Raw genomic sequence first — 27,818 nt, 5'->3', positions numbered from 1 at the left:
CAGAGCTGATGATGCATTTTGTACAGTGCGGACAATGGGATCCTTCTGATAGTTAAATTATTCAAACTTTTTTTATGATTAGTGAGGAGACTATAACAACAGTAGTCAAGAGCCCAAAGGTTAAACGACGCACACCTTCAAGCATCTCCCCTGCAAGATCACCAAGAGCACAAGAAACAGTACCAGAAGTATCCTTCTTGGCTAGACCCAAGAGGCCTTCTCCCAAGCCTCAGCCTGAACCCAGAGAAACCCCAATGAAAAAGCCACCCATTCCTGCAGTTATGATAACAGAACCAGAAGAACAAGGCGCAGCTGCAAGACATATTTTTAGAGAACCTAAGATACAAGAGCAAACGCCGAGATGGATAGAAATTGAAGAAGTGATTGAATTCAAAGTTAAGAAAAGTGCAAAACCTGAACGGAAAAGATCGGCCTCCCCTTCTGCCCGCACCTTATCTGAGCAAAGACAGATCAGCCACAGATCTTCAAGTCCAAGGCCCAAGCGACCCCTTCGGGTTGACCCTAACATAAACAACTCAAACAATAATCTGGTGGAACAAATGTGTTCCTCTCTTTCAGAGGAAAATCTAACCGATGTAGATATTCAGCCTCTTGTCTGTGAACCTGAGACTACCACAGAGTTTGAACCAGCCACATCAGATGACATTAATCCTGACTGTACATTAGACCTCTTTGCCGATGCTTCTTATAAAGCATCTGCTCATTCAGTGAACGAATATGATATTCAGCCAATTATAACTGAAGATCAATGCAAATCTAATATCCAACTGCTGGAAGTGGAAACACCACTTGTTGCACATGTAGGTGAAACTATTATGTTAAGTTTTGAAACACCTGGACCCACGGATGATGAACAGCTATCTCTCAAAAATCTACCTGATATTGAAACAGCATCTTCTTTGGGAGTTGTGGATCTCCCATTGGATATTTCTGGTGATGAAATAGAGGAATTCAAGCCAGAGCATGAAGAAGAAATAGACACAGAAGATGAGCATGTCATCATTGATGAACCATCTGACTCCAGCAGTGATGACCTAATCAACAGAGACACCAAAATTTTGACTCATAATGGCAAGTTATTAACTTTGGAAGACCTTGAAGATTACATTCCTGCTCAAGGAGAAACCTACAAATATGAGGATGCAGTTGACCAAGATTTTCCATTGGCTGCTAGTTCCAACGAACCGTGTGAAATTTCTGTTCTACAGGCAGAAATAAATGAACCTACAATTGGCAAACCAGTTTTACTTAATGTCGGGAGACCGGTTGTTGCTAAGATGAAGCCAAGTTACTTGCATCAGTTTGGAGATCAACGACCTGGAGGCATGTTCATGTCAACATCTCGAGTAACCGAAATGCATTCAATGGGGCCGTCAAATTTGTCAGTACATGTCAGTGGATCATGTACTGAATCGGTCATCCATTCCTCAACAGCAACGGAGAAGAAACCACCTTTTGAATTAAAAACATCTTTTTGTACTGAAGTGCAATGTTCTGTGGACAGTGGCCAACCAAGCTTCAAGACTGAAGTTTCTACAAGAACTCTTAACTATGGAGAAACTGTCACATTACATATCAGTAAGAAAGACCCACCAGAAGAGCCCAGCAGAAGCAAACATGATAAACTTAACAAATAATCTTATGATGAGGGAATATCTAGCCTAGTTTATGATGAAATATAGCAATGGCGAAAATGTAATTAATGAAGTATTTCTAGTCTTAAGGGAGAACATTTAGAAAAAGAACTTCTAATAAAGGAAATGCACACTATTCCACATAATGTAAAAACTTCAATAAAATTATTGGGCATCCAAATTTATAATATATATCTAAATATGTTATTAATAATTTACATCAGATCATGTCCTCTTCATAGGTATTAGTTTTTCATGGAATATAATTAAAAATCATTCAAATGTTCTCTCTTTAGTTGGGTCTTGTGATCACTACATAACAGACCAGTCAAACTGACAGTACACTCAGTTTCAATAAGCGTGTTATCACCACTGTGACTTCTTGGTGTCATGCCAGCATGGTCAAATATGCTGGAGTACACAGAAAGAGATGTTGACACTGTCATGCACCATTATAATGTGTTAAAATGCCTAACTTAAAGGAATATGAATTACTTTGTGGGTTTTCATGAAAACCTTAATGAACCATTCTGGATGTCAGATCAATCATTGGAGCTTTTTATTGTGAAAACTTAGGTCTGATTTTTCTGATTTGGCAGACAGTTTTTGCTGATTTGGCAGCAGAAAACCTTTCGTCGTCCCTTGTGGATTAAATGGCAAAACTAACTGAGAAAAAAGCCTTTAGCATGTAGAACTCAATTTTGTATTTTGCAAGAATTTCATCACAGTTCTACTAACGTTACTGAGAAATCCTTTTGAGAAATCTGCCTAACAGAAGGATGTTAGGGGGTTGCATCATTCAATCTTTTTTAGACTAATGTTGCTCAAGCTATGAGCCAGACATGCACTTTTTTCCTGAAATTGTTTGTCATTGAACCTCCAGATAATATGAAATTTGTTGTCCTCTAACTTTTCAAAAAGATAAAATAAGGAGGGGAAGAAGATCATCAGAACATAGAGATATTAAGTAGTGATAATTAACGTGGTGTGGCATGTTTTAGTTTAACATAGAATATCCTTATAATTGTACTTGGGCCATTGGACTTGAGTCTTTGGCATGATCAAAATAGCGGGCTGTTTTACAAGTAACTGGCATTACAGACTGTAGAAAACTTGTTCCTGAGAGTAAGTCTTCTTATGAGCATTACAATTTTATTATTGTCCCCCAATCTATTTTAAAGAATGGGAAGTGTGTCGCAATCTTGAACGTTTATGCATTGAGGATCCATCTGCCTATTTAGATGTCAACATGTAAATGCTATCAGAATGATTTATAATATTGTACTTTTTAGAAATGTGCACAATTCAGTAGAAGAAAACTAGTTTAACTCTACTGATATTAAAGTTTTTGTTATATCTATTTACTATATTCGGTGATGAAGATTGAAGAAATTTGATTGAAAATAGAACAAAATTGTACACATTAGGTTGCCATTTTGGAGGAGAGCTGCAAGCCTACATTTGAAGTGTTAGTTTGCTGGCCGCCTTTTTAAAGCATATACAGGGTACTTGTAGTCATCAGCTTCTGAAGAAAAAAGCTATCTCTTTGTCATGTTGAGGAAGTGGCTTATCAAAGGCCCCCTTTTATAAATTAATTTTAATTATTTGGATAATTGGATGTTTTAATCATTCCAAATAAAAACTAAAGTGATTTTCTGATGCATTTACTTTATTTAAAATATGGTGTTTAAAGTTTATTTAGGTACTCCTAATATTATTTGGTTTGAAGCAAGAAATAATGACTGATTCAACAAAACTCTTAATGACTTCTACAGTCAGGTGGATAATTTTAAGAAAAATCCTAAAGTGGGAGGTTTAAGCTGAGTTTATAATGCCTTCCAGCAATGCGAGTTAAGAACAGGATGTGTAGGACATTTCGATGTGTGTGTTCTCCATGCTGTAAATCGTTTAAAAAAAAAAGTGTGGTGGTGTGCATTAGTACAGTTATGTGTTTTTTGGGCCACAAAAAGAGCTGTAATTTTAACGCAACATCAATATTAATTTTAAAAATATCAACTTACAAGTGGTGAGCTGCAGCATGCAGATTGCTATATGAAACTTTATTGCACGCCTACATTTGCAAATCTTGAATCCCTATAACAAACAAAAAATAAAAAGGAGGCTATTTCAAAGAAACAATACTGCAGCCATGACAGTACTACATCTTGAAAAGGAAAAAGAAACTTGTGCAATATACATTAACTTTGACAAACAAGTACCTTCAAACACATATTGAGTAATGTATCTTGTACAGTCTGTGTTTGGTGCATTCTTGTATGTTTTGTAAGGGGGTAATATTTTTTTAGATATATATAGTACATAAAAATATCAAAGTGTGCCTCCTGATTACTGTGTGGTATTTTTGAACCCCTTAATAAAGTCTAGTTTCTGCAGTAAATTTGTCATCTCAGTTAACTTTAAATATATCAAATATACATTTAGCACCATTAGGAGATGACTTGAAAAAAACATTCAACACAGGCAAAATAGAATTATAGGTGTGGGCTAAATGTTTAATTTGAAATGAAACTGAAAGAAAAATGTGTTCAGATTATCTGAGTCTCACCTGAACTTGGTTGAGCCTTTTTAGATGTGTTTGTATTATTCTACATTAACAATGCAGAAACCACGTTGCAAGGAATTATGGGGGTGATTCTGCGCTATCGGAGGAAAGCCTCGGTCAATGAGACTGTGGGTTGGAGAATTGGGGCTGCACATCACAGCTCCAGCTCCAAATAAGAATATAAGAAACAGGAGCAGGAATAGGCCATATGGCCCCTCGAGCCTGCTCCACCATTCAATAATATCATGGCTGATCTAATCTTGGCCTCAATTCCACTTTCCTGCCTGTTCCCCATAACCCTTGACTTCCATATAGTTCAAGAATCTGTCTATCTCAGCCTTGAATATATTCAATGACTCAGCCTCCAAGCTCTCTGCAGTAGAGAATTCCAAAGATTCACGACCCTCTGAGAGAAGAACTTCCTCCTCATCTCCATCTTAAATGGGCGACCCCTTATTCTGTAACTATGCCCCCAATTCTAGATTCCCTCGAGCGAAAACATCCTCTCATCATCAACTCTGTCAAGCCCCCTCAGAGTATTGTATGTTTCAATAAGATCACCTCTCATTCTTCTAAACTCCAATGGGTATAGGCCCAACCTGCTCAACCTTTCCTCATAAGACAACCCCTTCATCTCAGGAATCAACCTAGTGAACCTTCTCTGAACTGCCTCCAATGCAAGTATATCCCTCCTTAAATAAGGAGACCAGAATTGTACACAGTACTCTCACCAACGCCCTATACAATTGTATCATGACTTCCCTACTTTTATACTCCATCTCCCTTGCAATAAAGGCCAACATTCCATTTGCCTTCCTAATTACTTGCTGTACTTGCATGCTAATGTTTTGTGTTTCATGTATGAGGACACCCAGATCCCTCTATACCGCAGTATACTGTAGTGTCTCTCCATTTAAATAATATTTTGCTTTTTTATTCTTCCTACCAAAGCTGATAACCACATATTTTCCTAAATTATAAGCCATCTGCCAAATTTTTGCCCACCCACTTAACCTATCTATATCCCTTTGCAGATTCTTTGTGTTCTCCTTACAACTTGCTTTCCCACCTATCTTTGTATCGTCAGCAAATTTGGCCACAATACACTCGGTCCCTTCATCCAAGTCAATATATAGATTGTAAATAGTTGGATTCCCAGCACTGATCCCTGCGGCACCCCACTAGTTACTGGTTGCCAACCAGAGAATGAACCATTTATCCCGACTCTGTTTTCTGTTAGTTAGTTAGCCAATCCTCTATCCATGTGCAGTAACCTTTTTATGTGACACCTTTCAAATGCCTCCTAGAAGTCGAAATACACCACATCCACTGGTTCCCCTTTATCCACCCTGTTCATTACATCCTCAAAGAACTCCAGCAAATTTGTCAAACATGACTTCCCCTTCATAAATCGATGCTGACTCTGCCTGACCGAATTTTGCTTTTCTAAATGTCCTGCTACTGCTTCTTTAATAATGGACTCCAATATTTTCCCAACCACAGATGTTAGGCTAACTGGTCTATAGTTTCCCACTTTTTTTCTGCCTCCTTTTTTAAATAGGGGCGCTACATTTGCAGTTTTCCAATCTGCTGGGACCTCCCCAGAATCCAGGGAATTTTGGTAAATTACAACTAATGCATCCACAATTTCTGCTGCTACTTCTCTTAAGATGCAAGCCAGCAGGTCCAGGGGATTTATCTGCCTTTAGTCTCATTATCTATCTTACTGAGTACCACCTCCTTGTGTTAAGTTCCTCCCTTCCTATAGCCCCTAGGCTATCCACTGTTGGAATTTTGTTAGTGTCCCCTACCGTAAAGACTGATACAAAATATTTGTTCAGAGTTTCTGCCATCTCCATGTTCCCCATTACTAATTCCCCGGTCTCGTCCTCTAAGCCACCCTTTTCCTTTTTATATACCTATAGAAACTCTTGCTATCTGTTTTTATATTTTGTGCTAGTTTACTTTCATAGTCTGTCTTCCCTTTCTTAATCATTTTTTTCATCGTTCTTTGCTGGCTTTTAAAAGCTTCCCAATCTTCTGTCCTCCCACTAGTTTTGGCTACTTTGTAAGCCCTTGTTTTTAATTGGATACCGTCCTTTATTTCTTTAGTTAGCCACGGATGGCTATCTTTTCTCTTACACCCTTTCCTCCTCACTGGAATATATTTTTCTTGAGAGTTGTGAAATATCTCCTTAAATGTACACCACTGTTCATCAACCGTGCTACACTTTAATCTATCTTCCCAGTCCACTTTACCCAACTCCGCCCTCATACCTTCATTGTCTCCTTTATTTAAGCTTAGTACTCTGGTTAGAGATTCAACTTTCTCACCCTCTATCTGAATTTGAAATTCAATCATGCTATGATCACTCATTCCGAGGGGATCCTTTACTGGGAGATTGGTTATTAATTCTGTCTCATTACACAGGACCAGATCTAAGATAGCCTGCCCCCTGGTTGGTTCCGTTACATACTACTCAAGGAACCCGTCCCTTATGCATTCTATGAACTCCTCCTCAAGGCTACTCTGACCAATTTGCTTTGTCCAATCAATATGGAGGTTAAAATAACCCATGATTATTGCTGTTCCCTTTTTACAAGCTCCCACTATTTCCTGGTTTATACTCCGACCAACAGAGTTGCTACTGTTAGGGGGCCTACAGACTACGCCCACCCTTGACTTTTTCCCCTTATTGTTCCTTATCTCCACCCAAACTGTTTCAACACCCTTATCATTTGAGCCAATATCGTTTCTTACTATTGCAGTGATTCCATCCTTTATCAATAGAGCTACCCCACCTCCTTTTCCTTTCTATCTGTTCTTCCGGATTGTCAAGTACCCCTGAATATTTAATTCCCAGTTTTGGTCACCTTGCAACCTCGTCTCTATAATGGCTATCAGCTCATACCCATTTGTCTCAATTTGTGCCGTCAACTCATCTATTTTGTTACAAATGCTACTTGCATTGAGACAAAGTGACTTTAAATTTGTTTTTTATCTTTTTTTCCTACTTGTTTCCTCTCTCCTTCAAACTCTCTTTATTTTTGCTTTCTAATTCCAGCTTCACTCCCCTCTCTACTGAATCTATTTTCAGGTTCCCATCCCCCTGCCAAGCTAGTTTAAACCCTCCCCAACAGCACTAGCAAACTCCCCCGCGAGGATATGGTCCCGGCTCTGTTGAGGTGCAATACATTCTGTGAATTGGATTCTGAATGAAAATAACAAGTTTGGAAACATCATGGCTGAACCCCTGGTTTGTTTGAAATTATCTTGTCAAAAGTGTTGTCATGTTGGGTAGCTTATATTTCACACTCATTGTATACAAAAGCCAGGAAAAGTGATGAGGGGTATCGATGTTCAACTGCTGGCTGCCCAGAGCTTGTCTGAAAAAATGGGCAGCTGGCAGGTTTAAAATCAGGAGAGGCAACTCAGCCATCTCATTATCACCAGAGCCCACCTGATGACATTTTTGACGGGAGGCTGCTCTACTATGTAATTTGGGGTCCTACCCCAGTTGTAAGACTCTGTTTCCAATCTTCAAGCATCAGGCGTTAAGCAGCCTTACCAGCGGTCCTTGAAAGGATCACTGGAGACCATTCAAAAAAAAAACAGCTGAAGAAAATTACAATTGTTATGTTTGTGGGGCTGGAGAAGCACTCACAGAAAAAAAACTGTCCCACAATAAAACTCCAGCCCGCTGCTGGTCCTTGCGAGACCTTTGTTACCTCTGGACTTGACGATTCCAATGCTCTCCAAGTCAGCCTCACATCTTCCACCCTACATAAACTTGTGCTCATCCAAACCTCTGCTGCCGTATCTTAACTCACACCAAGTCTTGTTCATCCATCGTCCCTGTGCTTGCTGACCAACACTGGCTCCAGGTCCAACAGCGCCTCAATTTTAAAATTCTCATCCTTGTTTTCAAACCCCTCCATGGCCTCGCCCCTCCCTATCTCTGTAACTTCCTCCAGCCTTCCAAGCCTTCGAGATCTCTGCCGTTCCTCCAAATCTGTCATCTTGTGCATCCCCGATTTTAATCACTCCACCATTGGCAATGGTGCTTTCATCTGCCTTGGCCCTAAGCTCTGGAATTCTCTCCCTAAACTTCTCTGCATCTCTCCCCTCTTTTAAGATGCTCCTTAAAACCTACCTCTTTGACCAAACTTTTGGCTATCTGTCCTGATATCTCCTTCTGTGGCTCGGTATCAAAACGTTTTAATGATAACACTCTTGTTAAGTGCCTTAGGACGTTTTGCTATGTTAAAGGCGCTTTATAAATGCAAGTTATGTTGTATGATAGGGATGAGAAGTTAAGCTTATAACAAGCAATCTGAGAAACCAGGGCTGTAATCATTGAAGCAGAGGTTAAGGGGTGATCTAATATAAGTGCTCAAAGTTTGGAGGGGGTAAAAAAGTGAAAGATTATTTCCCACTGGCAATGGGAAAGCAGCAATTTAAAATTAGTGCTCGAACATAGGAACAGGAGTAGGCCATTCAGCCCCTCGAGCTTGTTCCTCCATTCAATTAGATCTTGTCTGATCTGTATCTTAACTCCATTTACCCACCTTGGCTCTGCAACCTTTAATATCCTTGCCGAACCAAAGTTTATCAATCTCCATTTTTAACTTTTCAATTAACCTAGCCTCAACAGTTTTTGGAAGAGAGAGTTCCAGATTTCCACTACCCTTTGTGTAAAGAAGTGTTTCCTGACATTACCCCTGAACTGCCTAGGTTTAATTTTACGGTTATGCCCCCTTGTTCTGGACTCACCAGAGGAAATAGTTTCTCTCTCATCATCGTCATCATAGGCAGTCCCTCAGAATCGCGGAAGACTTGCTTCCTCTCTTAACATGAGTTCTTAGGTGGCTGAACAGTCCAATATGAGAACCACAGTCTCTGTCACAGGTGGGACAGATAGTCGTTGAGGGAATGGGTGGGTGGGACAGGTTTGCTGCACGTTCTTTCCACTACCTGCACTTGATTTCTGCATGCTCTCGCCGACGATACTCGAGGAGCTCAGCGCCCTCCAAGATGCACTTCCTCCACTTAGGGCGATCTTTGGCCAGGGATTCCCAGGTGTCAGTGGGGATATTGCACTTTATCAGGGAGGCTTTGAGGGTGTCCTTGTAACGTTTCCGCTGCCCACCTTTGGCTCGTTTGCCGTGAAGGAGTTCCGAGTAGAGCGCTTGCTTTGGGAGTCTCGTGTCTGGCATGCGAACTATGTGGCCTGCCCAGCGGAGCTGATCAAGTGTGGTCAGTGCTTCGATGCTGGGGATGTTGGCCTGGACGAGGACGCTCTCTATCCATATTATCAAATCATTAATCATCGTCAACACCTCAATTAGATCACTTCTTAAGCTTCTGTACTCAAAGGAATATAAGAATAGTCTGTGCAACCTGTCCTCATAATTTATCCCTTTTTAGCTCCTGTATCATTGTAAAACATTGTGGCCCATAATTATATATATACCTGGTGAAATAGTGTAACCCATAATAACATATATACCTGGCAAAACAGTGCAACCCACAATAACGCACATACCGAGTAAAATATTACAATGCACAGTAACACATACTTCGAAAAACAGTGCACCAACAATAATGCACATACCTAGTAAAATAATGCAAGCCACAATAATACCGATACGTTGGCAAGTAAGCTGCAATGCATCCCCCAGATACAGTTTGGCCACAGTTTGGCGGTGGTGTAGGGGATGGATATTGCGCTCAGTGGAAGGGGTGCTGATTAATCGACCTGCTTTGTTCTGGATAGTGTCGCGCTTCCTGAGTATTGTTGCAGCTGCACCCATCCAGGTGAGTGATGAATATTCAATCATAGTCCTGACTCAAGCTTTATGTGATGCAGAGACTTTGGGCCCAACTTTTCCCAACCCCTTTTTTCAGCACACTTACCTTAAGTGTGCCGACTTTTCGCGCTGGAAACAGTGCCGGAAAAAAGTCGCCCCATCCTGGCCGCTCTTCCGAGTCCCCAGAGTCCCAGCGTGGCATGCATTGTGAAGTGGGGGGGGCTGAGCAACAGGCCAGCGCCAAAAGCAGTGCCGGCACCTGCGTGCATGCTCAGTGAAGTCTGCGCGCATGTTCCTGCCCTCCCAGCGTGACCTGTGGGCTGTGAGCAGGACCCGATGCTCGCAGCCCCTATCCCTGGCTGAAGGGATGCCCCAATCTCGCCGCACCCTATCCCCGGCTGAGTGGCCTCCCGCACCGGCCAGCCGGCCCGCTGAGTTCCCGGGCCAAGGTAGGACTTCAGTTTTGTTTTTTATTTATTGGTTGTGCTTGAGAGTTTTGATTGGGGGCTTGGGGGGGGCGGGGAGGGAGAGGTTTGGGGGTGGGGGGGAGAAGAAAGAGTGTTTTGGCGGGGGGGAAGAAAGAGTGTTGGGGGGGGGGTGGAGAAAGAGTGTTTTGTATCTCTCTCTCTGGCTAACCCCCACCCCGTGACATCGCGGCCAGCAGCTCGCAATTCTCTGGTCGCTCCGGACTCCCGATGCGCGCCTTCTCTCCCCTATCCCAGGCCGAATGGCCTCATGCCCACTGCCTTCCCGGACTGACTTCAAAGATTAAGGTAGGATTTACTTTATTTTTATTGTTTGAGATTTTCCTTGCAATGTTTGGTGCTTTGGTTGTTGAGGTCCTCTCCAGTTCCTTCCCTCCCCTATCCCTGCCCTAATGTCTGCCCAATGTGCGCTGCTTTTTCTTCACTGACCGCAAGGTTTTTCAGAGCTGGCCACATACGCTGACCTAAGTGGATTTGGAGTAAGTTTTTGCTGGCCAAAGTGGCATAAATGGCCAAAACTGGCATAAGTGTCTGGGAACGCCCCCTTTTGGAAAAAAACAGACCTAACAAAAATCGGACCTAACTGATTTACTCTGGAGCAAATTTTGGAGGGAAAATAGCATTTTTTAACTTACGCCAGAAAAAACAACTTCGTCCAAAAAAATTGATGCAAGTCATGGCCAAAGTTGGGCCCTTTGAAGGGTCAGGAAGAGTACCAAGTTTCTGTCCTACACTTACAGCCATGGTGTTGATATAGCTTTTCCAGTCAAGCTTCTGGTCAATGTTGGTGCTGTTGAAGGCTAGGAGGAGATGGGTAGGCCTTTCCTTATTGCAGTTGGTCATCACCTGACACTTAATATAGCACAAATATTACCTGCCATGTGTCGTCCCAAGCCAAGAAGCCCAGATCCTTCTGTTGGCCGACATGGGCTGCTCCATTATCGGAAGAGTTACGAATGGAGCTGAGTCATCAGCAAAGAGCCTCACTTCTTATGACAGAGGGAAGGTCATTGATTAAACAGCTGAAGATGACTGGGCCAATGAAGCTGCCCTAAGGAAGTCTACCTCTGCAGTGCCACGCAACAGTGTAATACAAATTCATTCTTCAGATGATTGGCACTCACTCAAGACAGCTTTGATCACATTTTACCTTACCTCAGCATCGTCCTCTTTGCCAGCGGAAGGGGGTACACAGATATGACCACAGGCAGGAAATTATGCAAGTAAACATATAGCACTATGTACAATGCACACACCTTAATGGAATCGAGGGTTCCACAGCTATTTGAGAAGGAAAACAGATTCTACAGCAAACTGCTCCTCAATTCCTTCATTGAATTTTCACATTGAATTTGCATTATTATACTTTAGCACATGTGCCTGTATATATTTGAAGGCACTTGTTGAGTTTGAGGAGCGTCAAAAGGTTCCTTAAATAAGTTTTGTTTAAGGTAGTTTTTTTTTGCAAATGTTGAGCTAGAGTTATGAGCCAAAGTAAATAATATACAAAAGTGTTATAAATAACAGAGATGATTTGATAATTTAACAAGCAGCAGCTGAAATAGAAGTAAAGGAGTAAAGATACCCAGATTTAATTACTAGGATGAAAAGCTTACCCTTAGATTTTGATGTTATATTCATTAGAATCATAGAATTTTACAGTACCGAAGGAGATTATTTGGCCTATCACACCTGTCCCTAGCTGTCTGAAAGAACTATCCATTTAGTCCCATTTCACTGCTATTTCCCTGTGCCCTTTTACATTTTTATTTTTCAAAAATATCCATTTCCCTAAAAACTATTATGAATCTGCTTCCACCTAAATTTTTAACATGGCCTCTTCTGTGTCTTAATAACCCTCTGTGTAAAATCCATACTCCTAATTTCTCCCTTCTTTTGGCGAGGATCTTAAATGTATGCCCTGTAATTACAGACTACTTGCCCAGTTGAAATAGATATGCCCTGTTTACCTTCTAGTAAATAATTGCATTTACACGGCTCTTTGTGGAACCATGTTTCTGATTCATTTTGCAAGATTTAACATAACGAGGCGGGAATAATGATTTGCAATGGATTTATAATCAAGCAGTGTCAGTAACACCGGATTTGTTGTAGATTTGTTTACCCTCCCAACATCCCAGCATATCTGTTGTCACAATATGGGTGAATTGAAGAATCCAGAGATACAATCAATAAAACCATAGATTTTTTTAAAAGGATACAACTAGTGGTAAGTACTTTCCTGTTATATTTATACTTATCCCGACATGATTCCACTCCATCAATATGTTTCTGTAGTTCAAAGTGCTTAAGCATTTACTCCGGAGGCAAGTGCAGTACATTCATTTCAGAAGTGCTCTATATTATGCCACATCCACTTGGAAGAAGGGACTGAGTGTAACGTAGCCAAGTTTGCTGATGATACAAAGATGGGAGGAAAAGCAATGTGTGAGGAGGACACAAAAAACCTGCAAAAAGACATAGGCGAAGTGAGTGGGCAAAAATTTGGCAGATGGAGTATAATGTTGGAAAGTGTGAGCTTATGCACTTTGGCAGAGATAATCATAATGCAAGTTATTATTTAAATGGAGAAAATTTGCAAAGTGCTGCAGTACAGTGGGACCGGGGGGTCCTGGTGCATGAAACACAAAAGGTTAGTATGCAGGTACAGCAAGTGATCAGGAAGGCCAATGGAATCTTGGCCTTTATTGCAAAGGGGATGGAGTATAAAAGCAGGGAAGTCTTGCTACAGTTATACAGGGTATTGGTGAGGCCACACCTACAATACTGCATACAGTTTTGGTTTCCATATTTAAGAAAGGATATACTTGCTTTGGAGGCAGTTCAGAGAAGGTTCACTAGGTTGATTCCGTATCCAAGTTTGCTGACGATACAAAGATGGGAGGAAAAGTAATGTGTAAGGAGGACACAAAAAATCTGCAAAAGGACATAGGCTAATTGAGTGCACAAAAGTTTGGCAGATGGAATATAATGTTGGAAAGTGTGGGGTCACTTTGGCAGAAAAAATCAAAGAGCAAGTTATTATTTAAATGAAGAAAGATTGCAAAGTGCTGCAGTACAGCAGTACCTGGGGGTACTTGTACATAAAACACAAAAGGTTAGTATGCAGGTACAGCAAGTGATCAGGAAGGCAAATGGAATCTTGGCCTTTATTGCAAAGAGGATAGAGTATAAAAGCAGGAAAGTCTTGCTACACTGTACAGGTATTGGTGAGGCCACACCTGGAATACTGTGTGCAGTTTTGGTTTCCATATTTACGAAAGAATATACTTGCTTTGGAGGCAGTTCAGAGAAGGTTCACAAGGTTGATTCTGGAGATGAGGGGGTTGACTTATGAGGAAAGGTTGAGTAGGTTGGGCATCTACTCATTTAAATTCAGAAGAATGAGAGGTGATCTTATCGAAACGTATAAGATTATGAGGGGGCTTGACAAGGTGGATGCAGAGAGGATGTTTCCACTGATGGGGGAGACTAGAACTAGAGGGCATGATCTTAGAATAAGGGGCCACCCATTTAAAACAGAGATGAGGAGGAATTTCTTCTCTCAGAGGGTTGTAAATCTGTGGAATTAGCTGCCTCAGAGAGCTGTGGAAGCTGGAACATTGAATAAATTTAAGACAGAAATAGACAGTTTCTTAAACGATAAAGGGTTATGGAGAGCGGGCAGGGAAGTGGACCTGAGTCCATGATCGGATCAGCCATGATCTTATTAAATGGCGGAGCAGGCTCAAGGGGCCGGATGGCCTGCTCCTGCTCCTATTTCTTATGTTCTTATCCTCTGTCAGCTCCCACACTTTTATCGAGAATCCAAGCACAAAACTATCTTTATATATTTTTGTACTGGAAAGAAGAAAGGCTTGGTTCTTTTTCGTAAATTAAAATAGGTATGGAAGTAGCCCTGACTGTTGGTATACAACCTGCTGTAGACAAAAAAGGATACATCATTTGAAAGCATTGAGCCTGGAATGCCAATTTCCAGTTAGCTAGCGACAGTGTGAAGACTTAAAAAGCCTCAGTAGAACAATTGTAATTGAGCAATTTTTTGATTGCAAAGGCCTTGCTCCTGAGTGGTGTTCATTGTGTTGTCCATTTCCAGAAAGTGTTGCTGACATCGCAATGGGAAACACTGAAGCTAGAACAAGACGAATGACTGAAGTACAGATACCAGGTTTAGAGTATGGTATGCAAAGAAGCACGGTTGTTACAAAGTGAGTACTGATTCTGCAGATTTTCTCATGGCCTTTAAGAGGTCTACATTAAAGTAAAGGGCATCACAACAGTCATTGTGAAAAATCTTCAAAAGTGCTCATGGATTGTAGGTCGACGTGTTACAGGTGGCAAGTGTTCTCCTGAATTTTGATGGGTTTTTACTTTGTCGTTAGGTGAGAATTAATTTATCATTAGTGATAATGAGTTACCACCAATGGCAGCTTAGGAAAATTGCAGCTTGGTGATAGAACAGTAGCAGTAATATCAGTAGTCAGTAAAATTTTTCTAAATGGCGCAGCATCTCTCATTGTACAATGTCTTCAATTTTATATTGATGCTGAATTAAGAGAGAAATAAATGTCTCAGTTGCAACCAAACTCTCTACTTGAGTTGCTTTTCTGCCCTTTTTTTACTTCCAGTGGTAGCTGTGTTTCGGGTCTAAGTGCTACCAGATGATTGGTTTCAGATTTAAATCTGGCATTCACCACCAATAGTCTTAACGGGCACTAAGAAGGCAATTCGTCAAACTCAATGAGAGAAATACCAGCCCCTTCAAAGTTGGAAAATCTTACAGTATGTTACTGTCCACTGGTTGAAATAACTACTTACGAGGTTGATTGGCGCATTTGGCAGATGAGAGAATTGGTGGGCGGGTGCTAGGTATTCTCAGAGGTTTTTCTGTTTTTTAATTGCGCTTGAGCAATGGGGCTGATGGGAGGGAATCTGAGAGGCGGGAGAACAGCAGAAAGTTAGATACAGAGGTCGAGGAGGCCGAACAAATAGTAGCTTAGAGATCAACAGGGAAACAAGAGACAGACTATATTACAGAAATGGCAGAAAAAGCAATAGAAACAGACATTTAAAGAAGGAGGATCCCAGTTGAACAGGGGCTGAAAAGAAAGACAAGCAGATACCTTTTGTGAGGGTTGTGATTGCAATGCCTTAGATTGTTTAAACCTATTAGTTATATTAAAATGCTCAATGCCTCTGATTACCCTTCCAGCAGGTATACATTACAAGAGGTACGTTGGCCAGAATTCACAACTATGTACCAAAAGTCAAAGAGAAAATCTGTAACATTCGCAGATGTTGTCTCAAAAAATGATGGTGGAACATCTCCCTCAGCTGCAGAATATAATCAGCACTTGGGCAACAGAAAGGATAATGAAGGGAAGGAAGAGCCTTGCCATTCAAAAAAAGAAGAGACAACGGCCCCTTCAGAGCTGGAAGCTGCTATTCAAGTCTCACCTGGGTATGAATGCAGTGAAATGGAAACAGTTTTAAATAAATTGGCAAATTCTCCACTGACTTATATGGCTCTACCACAAGACAGTCGGGCGGTGGCAGAGGGACTTGATATTCCAGAGCAGTTTGCAGGGCAGATGAAGCCACTGGAAATTGATAAACCTTTTAAACCAGATACATCAGAATCTCCAACCAGCAGTGCTGAAGGCCAAACCAGGCCTGTAAAAGGTTAGTCACTTTTCAGAGTGCCGTTGGCTGCTATTTGTCAGAATTACCTTTTAAGCATCTTCTCAGACCTACATTTTCGGCTTTGCTCATTTCGGGGCAGTAAAGTTTGCGCCCGGGAACAGTTTGCGCCTCAGTCAGCAAAATTGGGCAGCTGGGCCCTGAGTGTGGGGCGGGGCACTAAGGGAGGCATTGCACACCTCTCTTAGGGCGCTCGGCCGGCTGAGCAAGTGAAAATCCTGAGCTAAACAGCCAGCCTCGGAGCATTCTTAAGAGAGGCCTGGAGGTGAAAAAAAACCTGGGAGAAAAACACCAAAAACATTCCCAATAAATAACTCACACCACTACAACATAAATCGCAAAAAAAAAAAAAAAAACCAGTCACACTGTCCTGAGGTCACACTGTCCTGAGGCCACTGCAGCCGCTACAGCTTTGACCGCCCACTTTCACAGGCGGTCCCAGCACATGGCGCTTTATGGGTCCGCCGATGCTACTGCTCACGCTCCAAACGGCGACCTGGGTCCTGATGAGGTCACCCAGTCGCCCACCTCGAAGCAGTCGCACACTTGTGTTAGCTCGCGATGGAAGCTGCAGTGGCATGCTCCAGCTATTTTTATAGCCCCAACCTGCGGAGAATCTCTCTCACAGGTCCGGGTGGCCCATGATGTGGATTTATAACCAAGCTATAAACACAGCAGTGTCAGTAACACCAGAGATGTTGAGTAGATGCACTGCAAAAGAATTTTCTCCCCCTACAACATCCCAGCACATTTGCTCCCTCTGCAATATCTGTTGTCACAATATGGATCAATAGAAGAATACAGAGATTACAGAAACTATATGGGGCCGAAATTGCCCCCCGACTAAGAGTAGGCGGACTTAGCAATATTTATGATTTTTCTCCGGCCCAATCCATGGGACGCATCTTGCGCCAATATTCGCCTCTTTGTCTTCTATTTCCGGTCGGGGCAGTGCTGAGGGGTTGGAAGTACACTTTGGTCAGGTCGGCCTGCCCCAATGAGTCGTCAGCAGCACGCCGCGGACATGCCGTATTGCGCTTTCAGTGAAAGGGGAGGGCTGCTGCGAACTCTGCACTTAGTTTAGTTCGGCCCATTGAGCCACCAGGGAGGGTTTCGGCTGGACCTGCAGCCTGGCACCCAAGAGGGGGTGCCGGGCTGGCTGTTGGCGGCCCGGCCGAACTTGTAGACACCATTGTCGGGCCGACCTCGGAGTCAGCCCGACAATTAAAATAAAATGGAGGCGCCAGCAGTGCGCCCTCCCCTTTAAGGGCGGACACGCCACCGAGGTACAGACAGCTTCCCGCGATGCCGCACCCGCGGGGCAATTCCGCACTGGGGTCGGTAAGAGGGGGTCTCCGCCAGTCAGCATGGGGTCGGCGCATGTCCGACGGGGTGGCAAAATATGCAGCGCAGAGATCCGTTCCTGCCGCTCCCAGCCCGGGGGCAGTTCCGGAACGGTCGGCCCATCCGCCTGCCCCTGGTCGGTGAGGCCTATCCACTCCACTGCCGCCTCTTAGAAGTGGTAATGGAGCTTAAGGAGGGGGGGATTTCAGCCCTATATAGTTTTTAAAAGACACAACTAGTGGGAAGTACTTATAGGTGCAGCCTGTTCTAGTTCTTATCACTACATGACTCTACTTCATGAATATGTCTTGCATCATCATCGGAATCGAGGAGGACTTGCTTCCACTCCCAAAGTGAGTTCTCTGATGGCTGAACAGTCCAATACGGGAGCCACAGACCCTGTCACAGGTGGGACAGACATTTGTTGAGGGGAGGGGTGGGTGGGGCTGGTTTGCCGCGCGCTCCTTCCGCTGCCTGCGCTTGACCTCGTCATGCTCTTTGCGTTGAGACTCGAAGAGCTCAACGCCATCCCGGATGCACTTTCTCCACCTCAGGAGGTCTTCGACCAGGGTCTCCCAGGTGTCAGTAGTGATGTCGCACTTTACCAGGGAGGCTTTGCGGGTGTCCTTGTAACGCTTCCGCTGCCCACCTTTGGCTCGTTTACCATGAAGGAACTCCACATAAAGCATTTGCTTAGGGAGTCTCGTATCTGGCATGCGAACTAAGTGGCCTGCCCAGCGAAGCTGATCGAGTGTGGTCAGTGCTTCAATACTGTAGTTCTAAGTACATAAACATTCATTGCTGAGGCAATTGCAATTCAGAAATGTTGTTTACTATGCCACAACCTCTGACATTATTTACAGCTCCCACAATTTTTGTAGAGAATCCATGCACAATAGTTCCTTTATATGTTTTCATGCTGGAGAAAAGAAAGGCTTGATTCTGTTTCAGAAAATGAAAGAGGCAGAGAAGTTCACAATGGTTCCTGCACTGTCGAATGCTCTGACAGCAAGCCAGAGATCAACAATGGTGTTTGATGAATATTGTTGGGCTTTTTCTTCATTCCCTGTGGAGCTCAGTGACACTTGCCCCATAAAATTAAATAGTTGGGACAGAGTTCAAGATGGAGCAGGGTGTACATGGCCTGTTACCATTTGAAGAGCTGATCTGCCTTTTTTAAATTTCCGTGCTTTCTAATGAATACACTTTTTCTCGCACACAGATTTGGAGAATGAGAACATTCAAAGTGTTACTGTGAAGAAGCTGCGTGAAATACAATTTAGCCCAATCACATTCAGAAGAAGAAATATTTCAGCTAATATAAATGTAACTGAGCCAACTATTTTCTCAAGGTAATTTCACCCCCCCCCCCCCCGCAGTTATATTTTGTTATGAAAATAAAATACATTGCAAACTTAGCTACTTTTCAAGACAGAGATGGATAGATTTTTGAATATTAAGGGAATCAAGGGATATGGGGACAGTGCAGGAAAGTGGAGTTAAGGTATAAGATCAGCCGTGATTTACTGAATGGCGGAGCAGGCTTGAGGGGCCATATGTTCTTAAAATATATGTATCTGTTCATATAAAAAATGTGAAGCTGTCTCTTCCTTATATTAACAGGGAGAAAACTAAATTATAATTAAAGTGATACAGCAACTGTAATATTGGCAAAGAATTGGTGACTGGTCAGTTTGAAAGCACATTAATATCACACTCTCGAGGTAACTCGATAATCAAACATGGAATTTTTGGTATTTTTTGCAAGGTGGTCATGATAACCTATACTTCAGATTATGTATCTCACTAAAGTAGTCAGCTCAAATTCCATAATCAAAATGCATTATATGAACTTAGCCTAAGGCAGTAAATGCAGGGGGAGAATCTTTAAGCTGATACAAACACACACCCCTCACATACATCACCCAGTGACTATTCATGACACATCCCAGTGACTATGTCAAGCATCTCTCATTACTAAAGTAGTGTGGTTGGAAGCCACAGTAGCAAGACTCATTACACAGGTCGGTACTTAAACCAACAAAAACAATAACAATTTTCATTTATACAATATATTTAACGTGGAAAAATGTGCCTCGACCATTGCGAATTCGGCGGGAGAGAGTTTGAAATAAGAAAAACAGCTGTAAAAATTAATTTTGAATTTGCAAATTCTATATCCACTGCCATTCACATGTATTCCTAATTACTGAAGGAATCATTTCTTTGCTTTTACTAAATGAAAATAACACAACTCTAATTTTTCATTGACACTTTCTTTTCTATCTTTGGCAAGGATTTTAAGTGAGGGAGTTGCTAACAGGGAAGAAGAAATGCACATGTTGCCTGACATCAAGAAGCACAAATTGTACATGGAGCTTCCCGAAAGCTACCGCATTCATTTGGCTGCACAAGGGAATGCAGGTAATACAAATAAAGTGTGGAATTGTAATTAAACTACTGGGCGATCTTCAGTACTAACCAAGTGTAGTAAGGCTTGCTGTAACATATTTAATTTTATTACATGTTGATGTGCTTTGGTAACAAATGCAGCGAATTATTCTACAGTACATTTAACTAAAGTTTAAGGATGGTATAGGTAGCCCCTTTGGAGAGAGAAACCAAATAAAAACACAAATTATTATTTAGATGGAGAGAGATTATAAAATGTTGCAGTACAGAGGGACCTGGGAGTCCTTGTGCATGAAACGCAAAAAGTTAGTATGCAGGTACGGCAAGTAATCAGGAAGACACATGGAAAGTTGCCCTTTATTGCAAGGGGGATGGAGTATAAAAGCAGAGAAGTCCTGCTACAACTATGGACAGTTTCTTAACCAATAAGGGAATAAAGGGTTTTGGGAAGTGGGCTGAGTCCATGGTCGGATCAGCTATGATCATATTAAATGGCGGAGCAGGCTCGAGGGGTCGAATGGCCTACTCCTGCTCCTATTTCTTATGTTCTTAACTATACAGGATATTGGTCAGACCACATCTAGAGTACTGCGTACAGTTTTGGTCTCCGTTTTTAAGGAAGGCTATACTTGCATTGGTGGAAGTTCAGAGAAGGTTCACTAGGTTGATTCCTGAGATGAAGTGGTTGACTTATGAAGAAAGATTGAGCTGGTTAGGCCTATACTTATTGGAATTTAGAACAATGAGAGCTGATAATGAAACATATATGATACTGAGGGGACTCAACAAGGTAGATGCAGAGAGAATGTTGCCACTCATTGGGGAATCTAGAACTAGGGGGCATAGTTTAAGAATAAGGAGTCGCCCATTTAGAACTGAGATGAGGAAGAATTTCTTCTCTCTGAGGTTTGTAAATCTGTGAATTTCACTGCCCCAGAGAGCTGTGGTGGCTGGGTCGTTGAATATATTTAAGGTGGAGATAGACAGATAAGGGAGTGAAGGGTTATGGGGAACGGGCAGGGAAGTGGAGCTGAGCCCAAGATCAGATCAGCCATGATCTAATTAAATGGCGGAGCAGACTTGAGGGGCCAAATGGCCTACTCCTGCTCCAAATCCTTATGTTCTTAAACCATTCAAGATAATTGACCTGAAGCATTAGCTCTGTTTCCCTCTCTTTCCACAGATGCTGCCTGACCTGCTGATTGTTTTCCAGCAGTTTCTGTTTTTATTTGGCATGGATCCATAATTGGTGACTAAGATAGTCACCAATAAATCCAATAAAGAATTCAGGAGAAACTTCTTTACCCAAAGAGTGATAAGAATGTGGAACTCGCTACCACAGGGATTGGTTGAGGCGAATAGCCTTACATTTAAGGGGAGGCTAGATAAGCACATGAGAAAGGAATAGAAGGATATGCTGATCGGGTTAGGTGAAGAGGGATGCGAGGAGGCTCGTGTGGAGCATAAACGCCAGCATAGACCAGTTGGGCTGAATGGCCAGTTTCTGTGCTGTAGATTCTATGTAACATTTCAGATTTCCAGTATCTGCAGTATTTTGTTTTTGGGTAGCTCTTATTTGCTGTCCATTCTGTGGTTAAAGTCATTTTGCCTCCTTAAATTTTGTTAAAGTGTGAATACTGACCCTTTTTCCCTTTGAAAAATTATGGCCAATCCACAAGCCTATGCTCTCAGAAAGTATCGGTGCTCATGGGGAGCGCATTCTGGGAATTATGGTCTAAAGAAGGCCCCAACTAATTTAGCAGTAGGACCAACACCTGCACAGATAGGGAGCAAACTGTCTCACTGCTACATTGGTGTGATTTGCACCCTTTTTATGCCTGAAAAATATGCGCCAATTCCTACCCCATCCAGGCTACTTGGCAGGAAGTGGCTGTCAAGAGTAAATGGGAACAGTAACATAGTGGTAATGTTACTGGACTAGTAATCTAGAGGCCTGGACTAATGATCTGAGGGACAAGAGTTCGACTCCCACCATGGTAGCTGGGGAATTTAAATTCAGGATTTACCTGGAATAACAAAAGCTAATATCAGTAATGATGACCATGACACTATTGGTTTGTCGTAAAATCCCATCTGGTTCACTAATGTCCTTTTAGGGAAGGAAATCTGCCGTCCTTACTCGGCCTGGCCTATATGTGACTCCAGACCCACAGCAATGAGGTTGATTCTTAAAAGGCCTAGCAAGCCACTCGAGGATAATTTGGGATGGATAATAAATGCCGGCCTTGCCAGCAACGCCCACATCCCATGAACGAATAAAAAAAAATCGCAGTATCAAGCAGGCAGATAAGTAAAAGGTTTATTCGCATAATGAATTCTGCCAAGGCAAGGGTAGCCAGAATTTCACTGTAACAAAAAAGTTGGCAAATTAGGCACACCACTAAAAGTTACTCACTCTGTTGCATGCTCAACCCTCACAAAGCAGCTCTTTCCAGGCTCCATGCATGCTACTGTACTGAAGCAGGACATGCCTGATTATCACCACTTCTAACTGGAACTGTGGTCATATGACCATTGGAAAGGTTGATCCCACAATGCAAGCTTACAACATAACCTGACCGCATGATACATCTTTGACACACACACAAGCTGGGATGTTATTCAATGCATTTTTCATCGTTCCAATATCTCAACAATATTTCTCTCCTTTTGGGACAAGGTAGCGCATAGTAGGAGGGAGCAGACTCAAGCAAGAGGAGGCAGTTCCCAGGCGGCACGTAAGGGAGGCCCAGAGCTAAATTTGGCTCGGGCCTCAGGCCAGCATGGACCAGTGTGCAGAGCTGCCATTCCTCCGATTTTGTGTCCATTTCTCAGACACCACTCTTACATTTCTTGCTCTCCTATTTCTATAGGTATCCCTGAAGGACAAGGTGCAGAACCTAGTGATGGCCAGAAAGCCAGCACCTCACAGCAGTTTCTTTCACTCAAACCACCTGTTGTGAGCACCAGCGCAGGTACAACTGGTTTTTCGCCTCTCCCAGGAGATCACATGGCTTTCGGGTGGGGTGGGGAAGTGTATGTATTGGGGCATCACAGTTGTGTGGGATGAACCAGAGGGTCTTTTCCTGTCCATCATTGTTCGTATATGCGTAAATCCACACCAAGGGATTTAGATATTCAGTATCCATCTAGCCTACTCTTTCAAACCTTCCATCAGGTTCATTGATTCGAGAATTACTAGCAATAATGTATCCAGTCCTTTTTTAAAACCTACCATGATTTTATGTTCCAGCACCTCTGCTGGTAATCCATGCTTCAAATTTTATCACCCTCTTGTAGAAAATGTTGCTGAGATTTGTATCTTTTGAAATGCCTTTACTATAAACTGTGTCTATAGATGAAATTTCCTAGATCTATTTTTTTTTTGTACCAGTGAAACCAATAAAATCATCCCTCTTCCCTAGAGAGTAAAGTCCCACCAGAATTTTAAATAATTACCTTCAGAACTCAGCCCTCCAAGTTGGTCAGGGCATTGGGAAGAACTCCCTAGGTTGGGGACAGCATCAAACAAGAAATTAGGGATGCATGCAATAAAGGTACAGCAGTTTTCATGGGTGACATATTGATTGGGCTAACCAAACTGGTAGCAATGTGGTGGAGGAGGATTTCCTGGAGTGTATTAGGGATGGTTTTCTAGACCAATATTTCGAGGAACCAACTAGGGAGCTGGCCATCCTGGACTGGGTCTTGTGTAATGAGAAAGGACTAATTAGCAATTTTGTTGTGCGAGGCCCCTTGGGGAAGAGTGACCATAACATGGTAGAATTCTTTATTAAGATGGAGAGTGACACAGTTAATTCAGAAACTAGGGTCCTGAACTTAAGGAAAGGTAACTTCGATGGTTTGAGGCGTGAATTGGCTAGAATAGACTGGCAAATGATACTTAAAGGGTTGACGGTGGATAGGCAATGGCAAACCTTTAAAGATCACATGGATGAACTTCAGCAATTGTACATCCCTGTCTGGAGTAAAAATAAAAAGGGTAAGGTGGCTTAACCGTGGCTAACAAGAGAAATTAAGGATAGTGTTAAATCCAAGGAAGAGGCATATAAATTGGCCAGAAAAAGCAACAAATCTGAGGACTGGGAGAAATTTAGAATTCAGCAGAGGAGGACAAAGGGTTTAATTAAGAGGGGGAAAATAGAGAACGAGAAGAAGCTTGCCAGGAACATAAAAACTTCTATAGATATGTGAAGAGAAAAAGATTAGTGAAGACAAACGTTAGGTTCCTTGCAGTCGGATTCAGGTGAATTTATAATGGGGAACAAATAAATGGCAGACCAATTGAACAAATACTTTGGTTCTGTCTTCATGAAGGAAGACACAAATAACCTTCCGAAAGTACTAGGGGACCGAGGGTCTAGTGAGAAGGAGGAACTGAAGGATATCCTTATTAGGCGGGAAATTGTGTTAGGGAAATTGATGGGATTGAAGACCGATAAATCCCCGGGGCCTGATAGTCTGCACCCCAGAGTACTTAAGGAAGTGGCCCTAGAAATAGTAGATGCATTGGTGATCATTTTCCAACAGTCTATCGACTCTGGATCAGTTCCTATGGACTGGAATGTAGCTAATATAACACCACTTTTTAAAAAGGGAGGGAGAGAGAAAGCGGGTAATTATAGACCGGTTAGCCTGGCATCAGTAGTGGGGAAAATATCGGAATCAATTATTAAGGATGAAATTGCAGCGCATTTGGAAAGCAGTGACAGGATCGGTCCAAGTCAGCATGGATTTATGAAGGGGAAATCATGCTTGACAAACCTTCTGGAATTTTTTGAGGATGTAACTAGTAGAGTGGACAAGGGAGAACCAGTAGATGTGATGTATTTGGACTTTCAAAAGGCTTTTGACAAGGTCCCACACAAGAGATTGGTGTGCAAAATCAAAGCACATGGTATTGGGACTAATATACTGACGTGGATAGAGAACTGGTTGGCAGACCGGAAGCAGAGAGTCGGGATAAACGGGTCCTTTTCAGAATGGCAGGCAGTGACTAGTGGAGTGCCGCAGGGCTCAATGCTGGGACCCCAGCTCTTCACAATATACATCAATGATTTAGATGAAGGAATTGAGTGTAATATCTCCAAGTTTGCAGGTGACACTAAACTGGGTGGCAGTGTGAGCTGTGAGGGGGACGCTAAGAGGCTGCAGGGTGACTTGGACAGGTTAGGTGAGTGGGCAAATGCATGGCAGATGCAGTATAATGTGGATAAATGTGAGGTTATCCACTTTGGGGGCAAAAACGCGAAGACAGAATATTATCTGAATGGCGGCAGATTAGGAAATGTGGAGGTGCAACGAGACCTGGGTGTCATGGTTCATCAGTCATTGAAAGTTAGCATGCAGGTACAGCAGGCGGTAAAGAAGGCAAATGGTATGTTGGCCTTCATAGCTAGGGGATTTGAGTACAGGAGCAGGGAGGTCTTACTGCAGTTGTGCAGGGCCTTGGTGAGGCCTCACCTGGAATATTGTGTTCAGTTTTGATCTCCTAATCTGAGGAAGGACGTTCTTCTATTGAGGGAGTGCAACGAAGGTTCGCCAGACTGATTCCCGGGATGGCAGGACTGACATATGAGGAGAGACTAGATCAACTGGGCCTTTATACATTGGAGTTTAGAAGGATGAGAGGGGATCTCATAGAAACATATAAGATTCTGACGGGACGGGACTGGTTAGATGCGGGTAGATGTTCCCGATGTTGTGGAAGTCAGAACCAGGGGACACAGTCTTCGGATAAGGGATAGGCCATTTAGGACTGAGATGAGGAGAAATTTCTTCACTCAGAGAGTTGTTAACCTGTGGAATTCCCTGCCGCAGAGAGTTGTTGATGCCAGTTCATTGGATATATTCAAGAGGGAGTTAGATTTGGCCCTTATGGCTAAGGGGATCAAGGGGTATGGAGAGAAAGCAGTAAAGGGGTACTGAGGGAATGATCAGCCATGATCTTATTGAATGGTGGTGCAGGCTCGAAGGGCCGAATGGCCTACTCCTGCACCTATTTTCTATGTTTCCACCTTTCTTTAGATGTTGCCTGGGATGTTTAATGTTCACCGAGACAGGACAACAGCACCTCTTTACCAAAGGACAGTATAATTGAAATTATAATTAAGAAACACCATTTCTCATGCTGTCCTTTGACTTGCTTCTAATCACATAAAATAACAACATTGCTTTTTTTGTGCATGTCCACAGACAATTGCAGTGGTTTAAAAATAAAAATGAATATTGCAATATTAAATCTTAATATAATTACTATTGTTTTCTTGGGGAATGCCGGGGCAATTCAGAAACAAGAACCAAGGAAGAATACTCCATAAAGCTAGCAAAGAGAAGGAAGCTGCATTCCTATTATGATGTTAAAGAGGAAATTGGAAGGTAAATATATTTCAAGGAATGTTTAAGCTGTTCTGATAAGGCATTATTCCTGTTTTTACAACAATGAATCAATGATTCAGGAGATATTCAGCTGCTGAGAAGATTACTAATACAAAACACCATGCAAAGTGGAGTATACTCAAGGAATTGATCACAAAAAGTCTAGGCTGACACTCCAGTGCAGTACTGAGGGAGCACTGCATGTCGGAGGTGCCGTCTTTCAGATGAGACGTTAAACTGAGGCCCCATCTGCTCTCTCAAGTGGTTGTAAAAGATCCCATGACACTATTTCGAAGAAGAGCAGGGAAGTTATAAGAGCATAAAAAATAGGAGCAGGAGTAAGCTTTTTGGCCCCTCGAGCCTGCTCCACCATTCAATACGATCATGGCTGATCTGATCTTGGCCTCAATTCCCCATAACCATTGACTCCCTCATTGTTCAAAAATCTACCTATCTCCACTGTAAATATATTCGATGATCTCGGTTTCCTGGCCAATATTTATCCCTCAATCAACATAACAAAAAACAGGTTATTTGGTCATTATCACATTGCTGTTTGTGGGAGCTTGCTTGTGTGCAAATTGGCAGTCGTGTTTCCTACAATTGTTTAGAAAGGGAGAAAGGGATAGACCGAGTAATTACAGGCCAGGAGGGTCGATGAGGGCAGAGCATATGATGTAGTGTATATGGATTTTAGCACAGCTGTTGATAAGGTCCCATAAGGCAGACTGGTCACGAAAGTAATAGCCCATGGGATCCAGGGCAAAGTGGCAAGTTGGATCCGAAATTGACTTGAGGGCAGGAAGCAAAGGGCAATAGCTGATGGGTGTTTTTGTGACTGGAAGGCTGTATCCAGTGGGGTTCCGCTGTCTCAATGCTGGGCCCTTGCTTTTTATGGTATATATCAATGACTTGGACTTAATGTTGGTGGTATGATTAAAAAGTTTGCAGATGACACTAAAATAGGCTGTGTGGTTGATAATAAAGAAGAAAGCTGCGGACTGCAGGAAGATACCAATGTAATGGTCAGTTGGGCAGAACAAGCAAATAGAATTCAATCTAGATAATTGTGAGATAATGTATTTGGGATGGTCTAACAAGGTAAGGGAATACACATTAAATGGTACGACACTGAACTGTTTAGAGGAACAAAGGGACCTTGGAGTGTAGGTCCACAGATCCCTGAAGGTAGCAGGCCAGGTAGATAAGGTGGTTAAGAAGGCAAATGGAATACTTGCCTTTATAAGTCGAGGCATGGAATACAAGAGCAGGGAGGTTATGCTTGAACTGTATAAAACACTGGTTAGGCCGCAGCTGGAGTACTGTGTGCAGTTCTGGTCACCACATTACAGGAAAGATGTGATTGCACTGGAAAGGATGCAGGGGAGATTTACAAGAATATTGCCTGGACTGGAGAATTTTGATTAT

The 27,818-nt window shown here is 42.4% G+C and overlaps 1 protein-coding gene across 32 annotated transcripts in view; it reads left to right on the top strand.

The window, feature by feature from the left end:
* Nucleotides 1–27,818, top strand: part of LOC139264722 (obscurin-like) — a 571,531-nt gene that overhangs the window by 436,493 nt on the left and 107,220 nt on the right. For 27 of the 32 annotated variants that reach the window (XM_070881692.1, XM_070881694.1, XM_070881707.1 and 24 more), the window contains 6 exons: nt 14,632–14,743; nt 15,748–16,217; nt 18,802–18,931; nt 19,876–20,003; nt 22,865–22,966; nt 26,303–26,390. In XM_070881692.1, the coding sequence (XP_070737793.1) occupies nt 14,632–14,743; nt 15,748–16,217; nt 18,802–18,931; nt 19,876–20,003; nt 22,865–22,966; nt 26,303–26,390 (1,030 nt within the window). Of the gene's footprint in view, nt 1–82; nt 4,054–14,631; nt 14,744–15,747; nt 16,218–18,801; nt 18,932–19,875; nt 20,004–22,864; nt 22,967–26,302; nt 26,391–27,818 lie in introns of those variants that run through there. The other 5 variants (XM_070881712.1, XM_070881711.1, XM_070881709.1 and 2 more) reach the window with 2 other exon arrangements.

The sequence above is a fragment of the Pristiophorus japonicus genome, chromosome 5 (genome assembly GCF_044704955.1).
Source record: "Pristiophorus japonicus isolate sPriJap1 chromosome 5, sPriJap1.hap1, whole genome shotgun sequence".
Classification (NCBI taxonomy): Eukaryota; Metazoa; Chordata; class Chondrichthyes; family Pristiophoridae; genus Pristiophorus; species Pristiophorus japonicus.
Note: the sequence above shows the minus strand (reverse complement) of the source record. Positions and strands in the feature narration are given on the sequence as shown.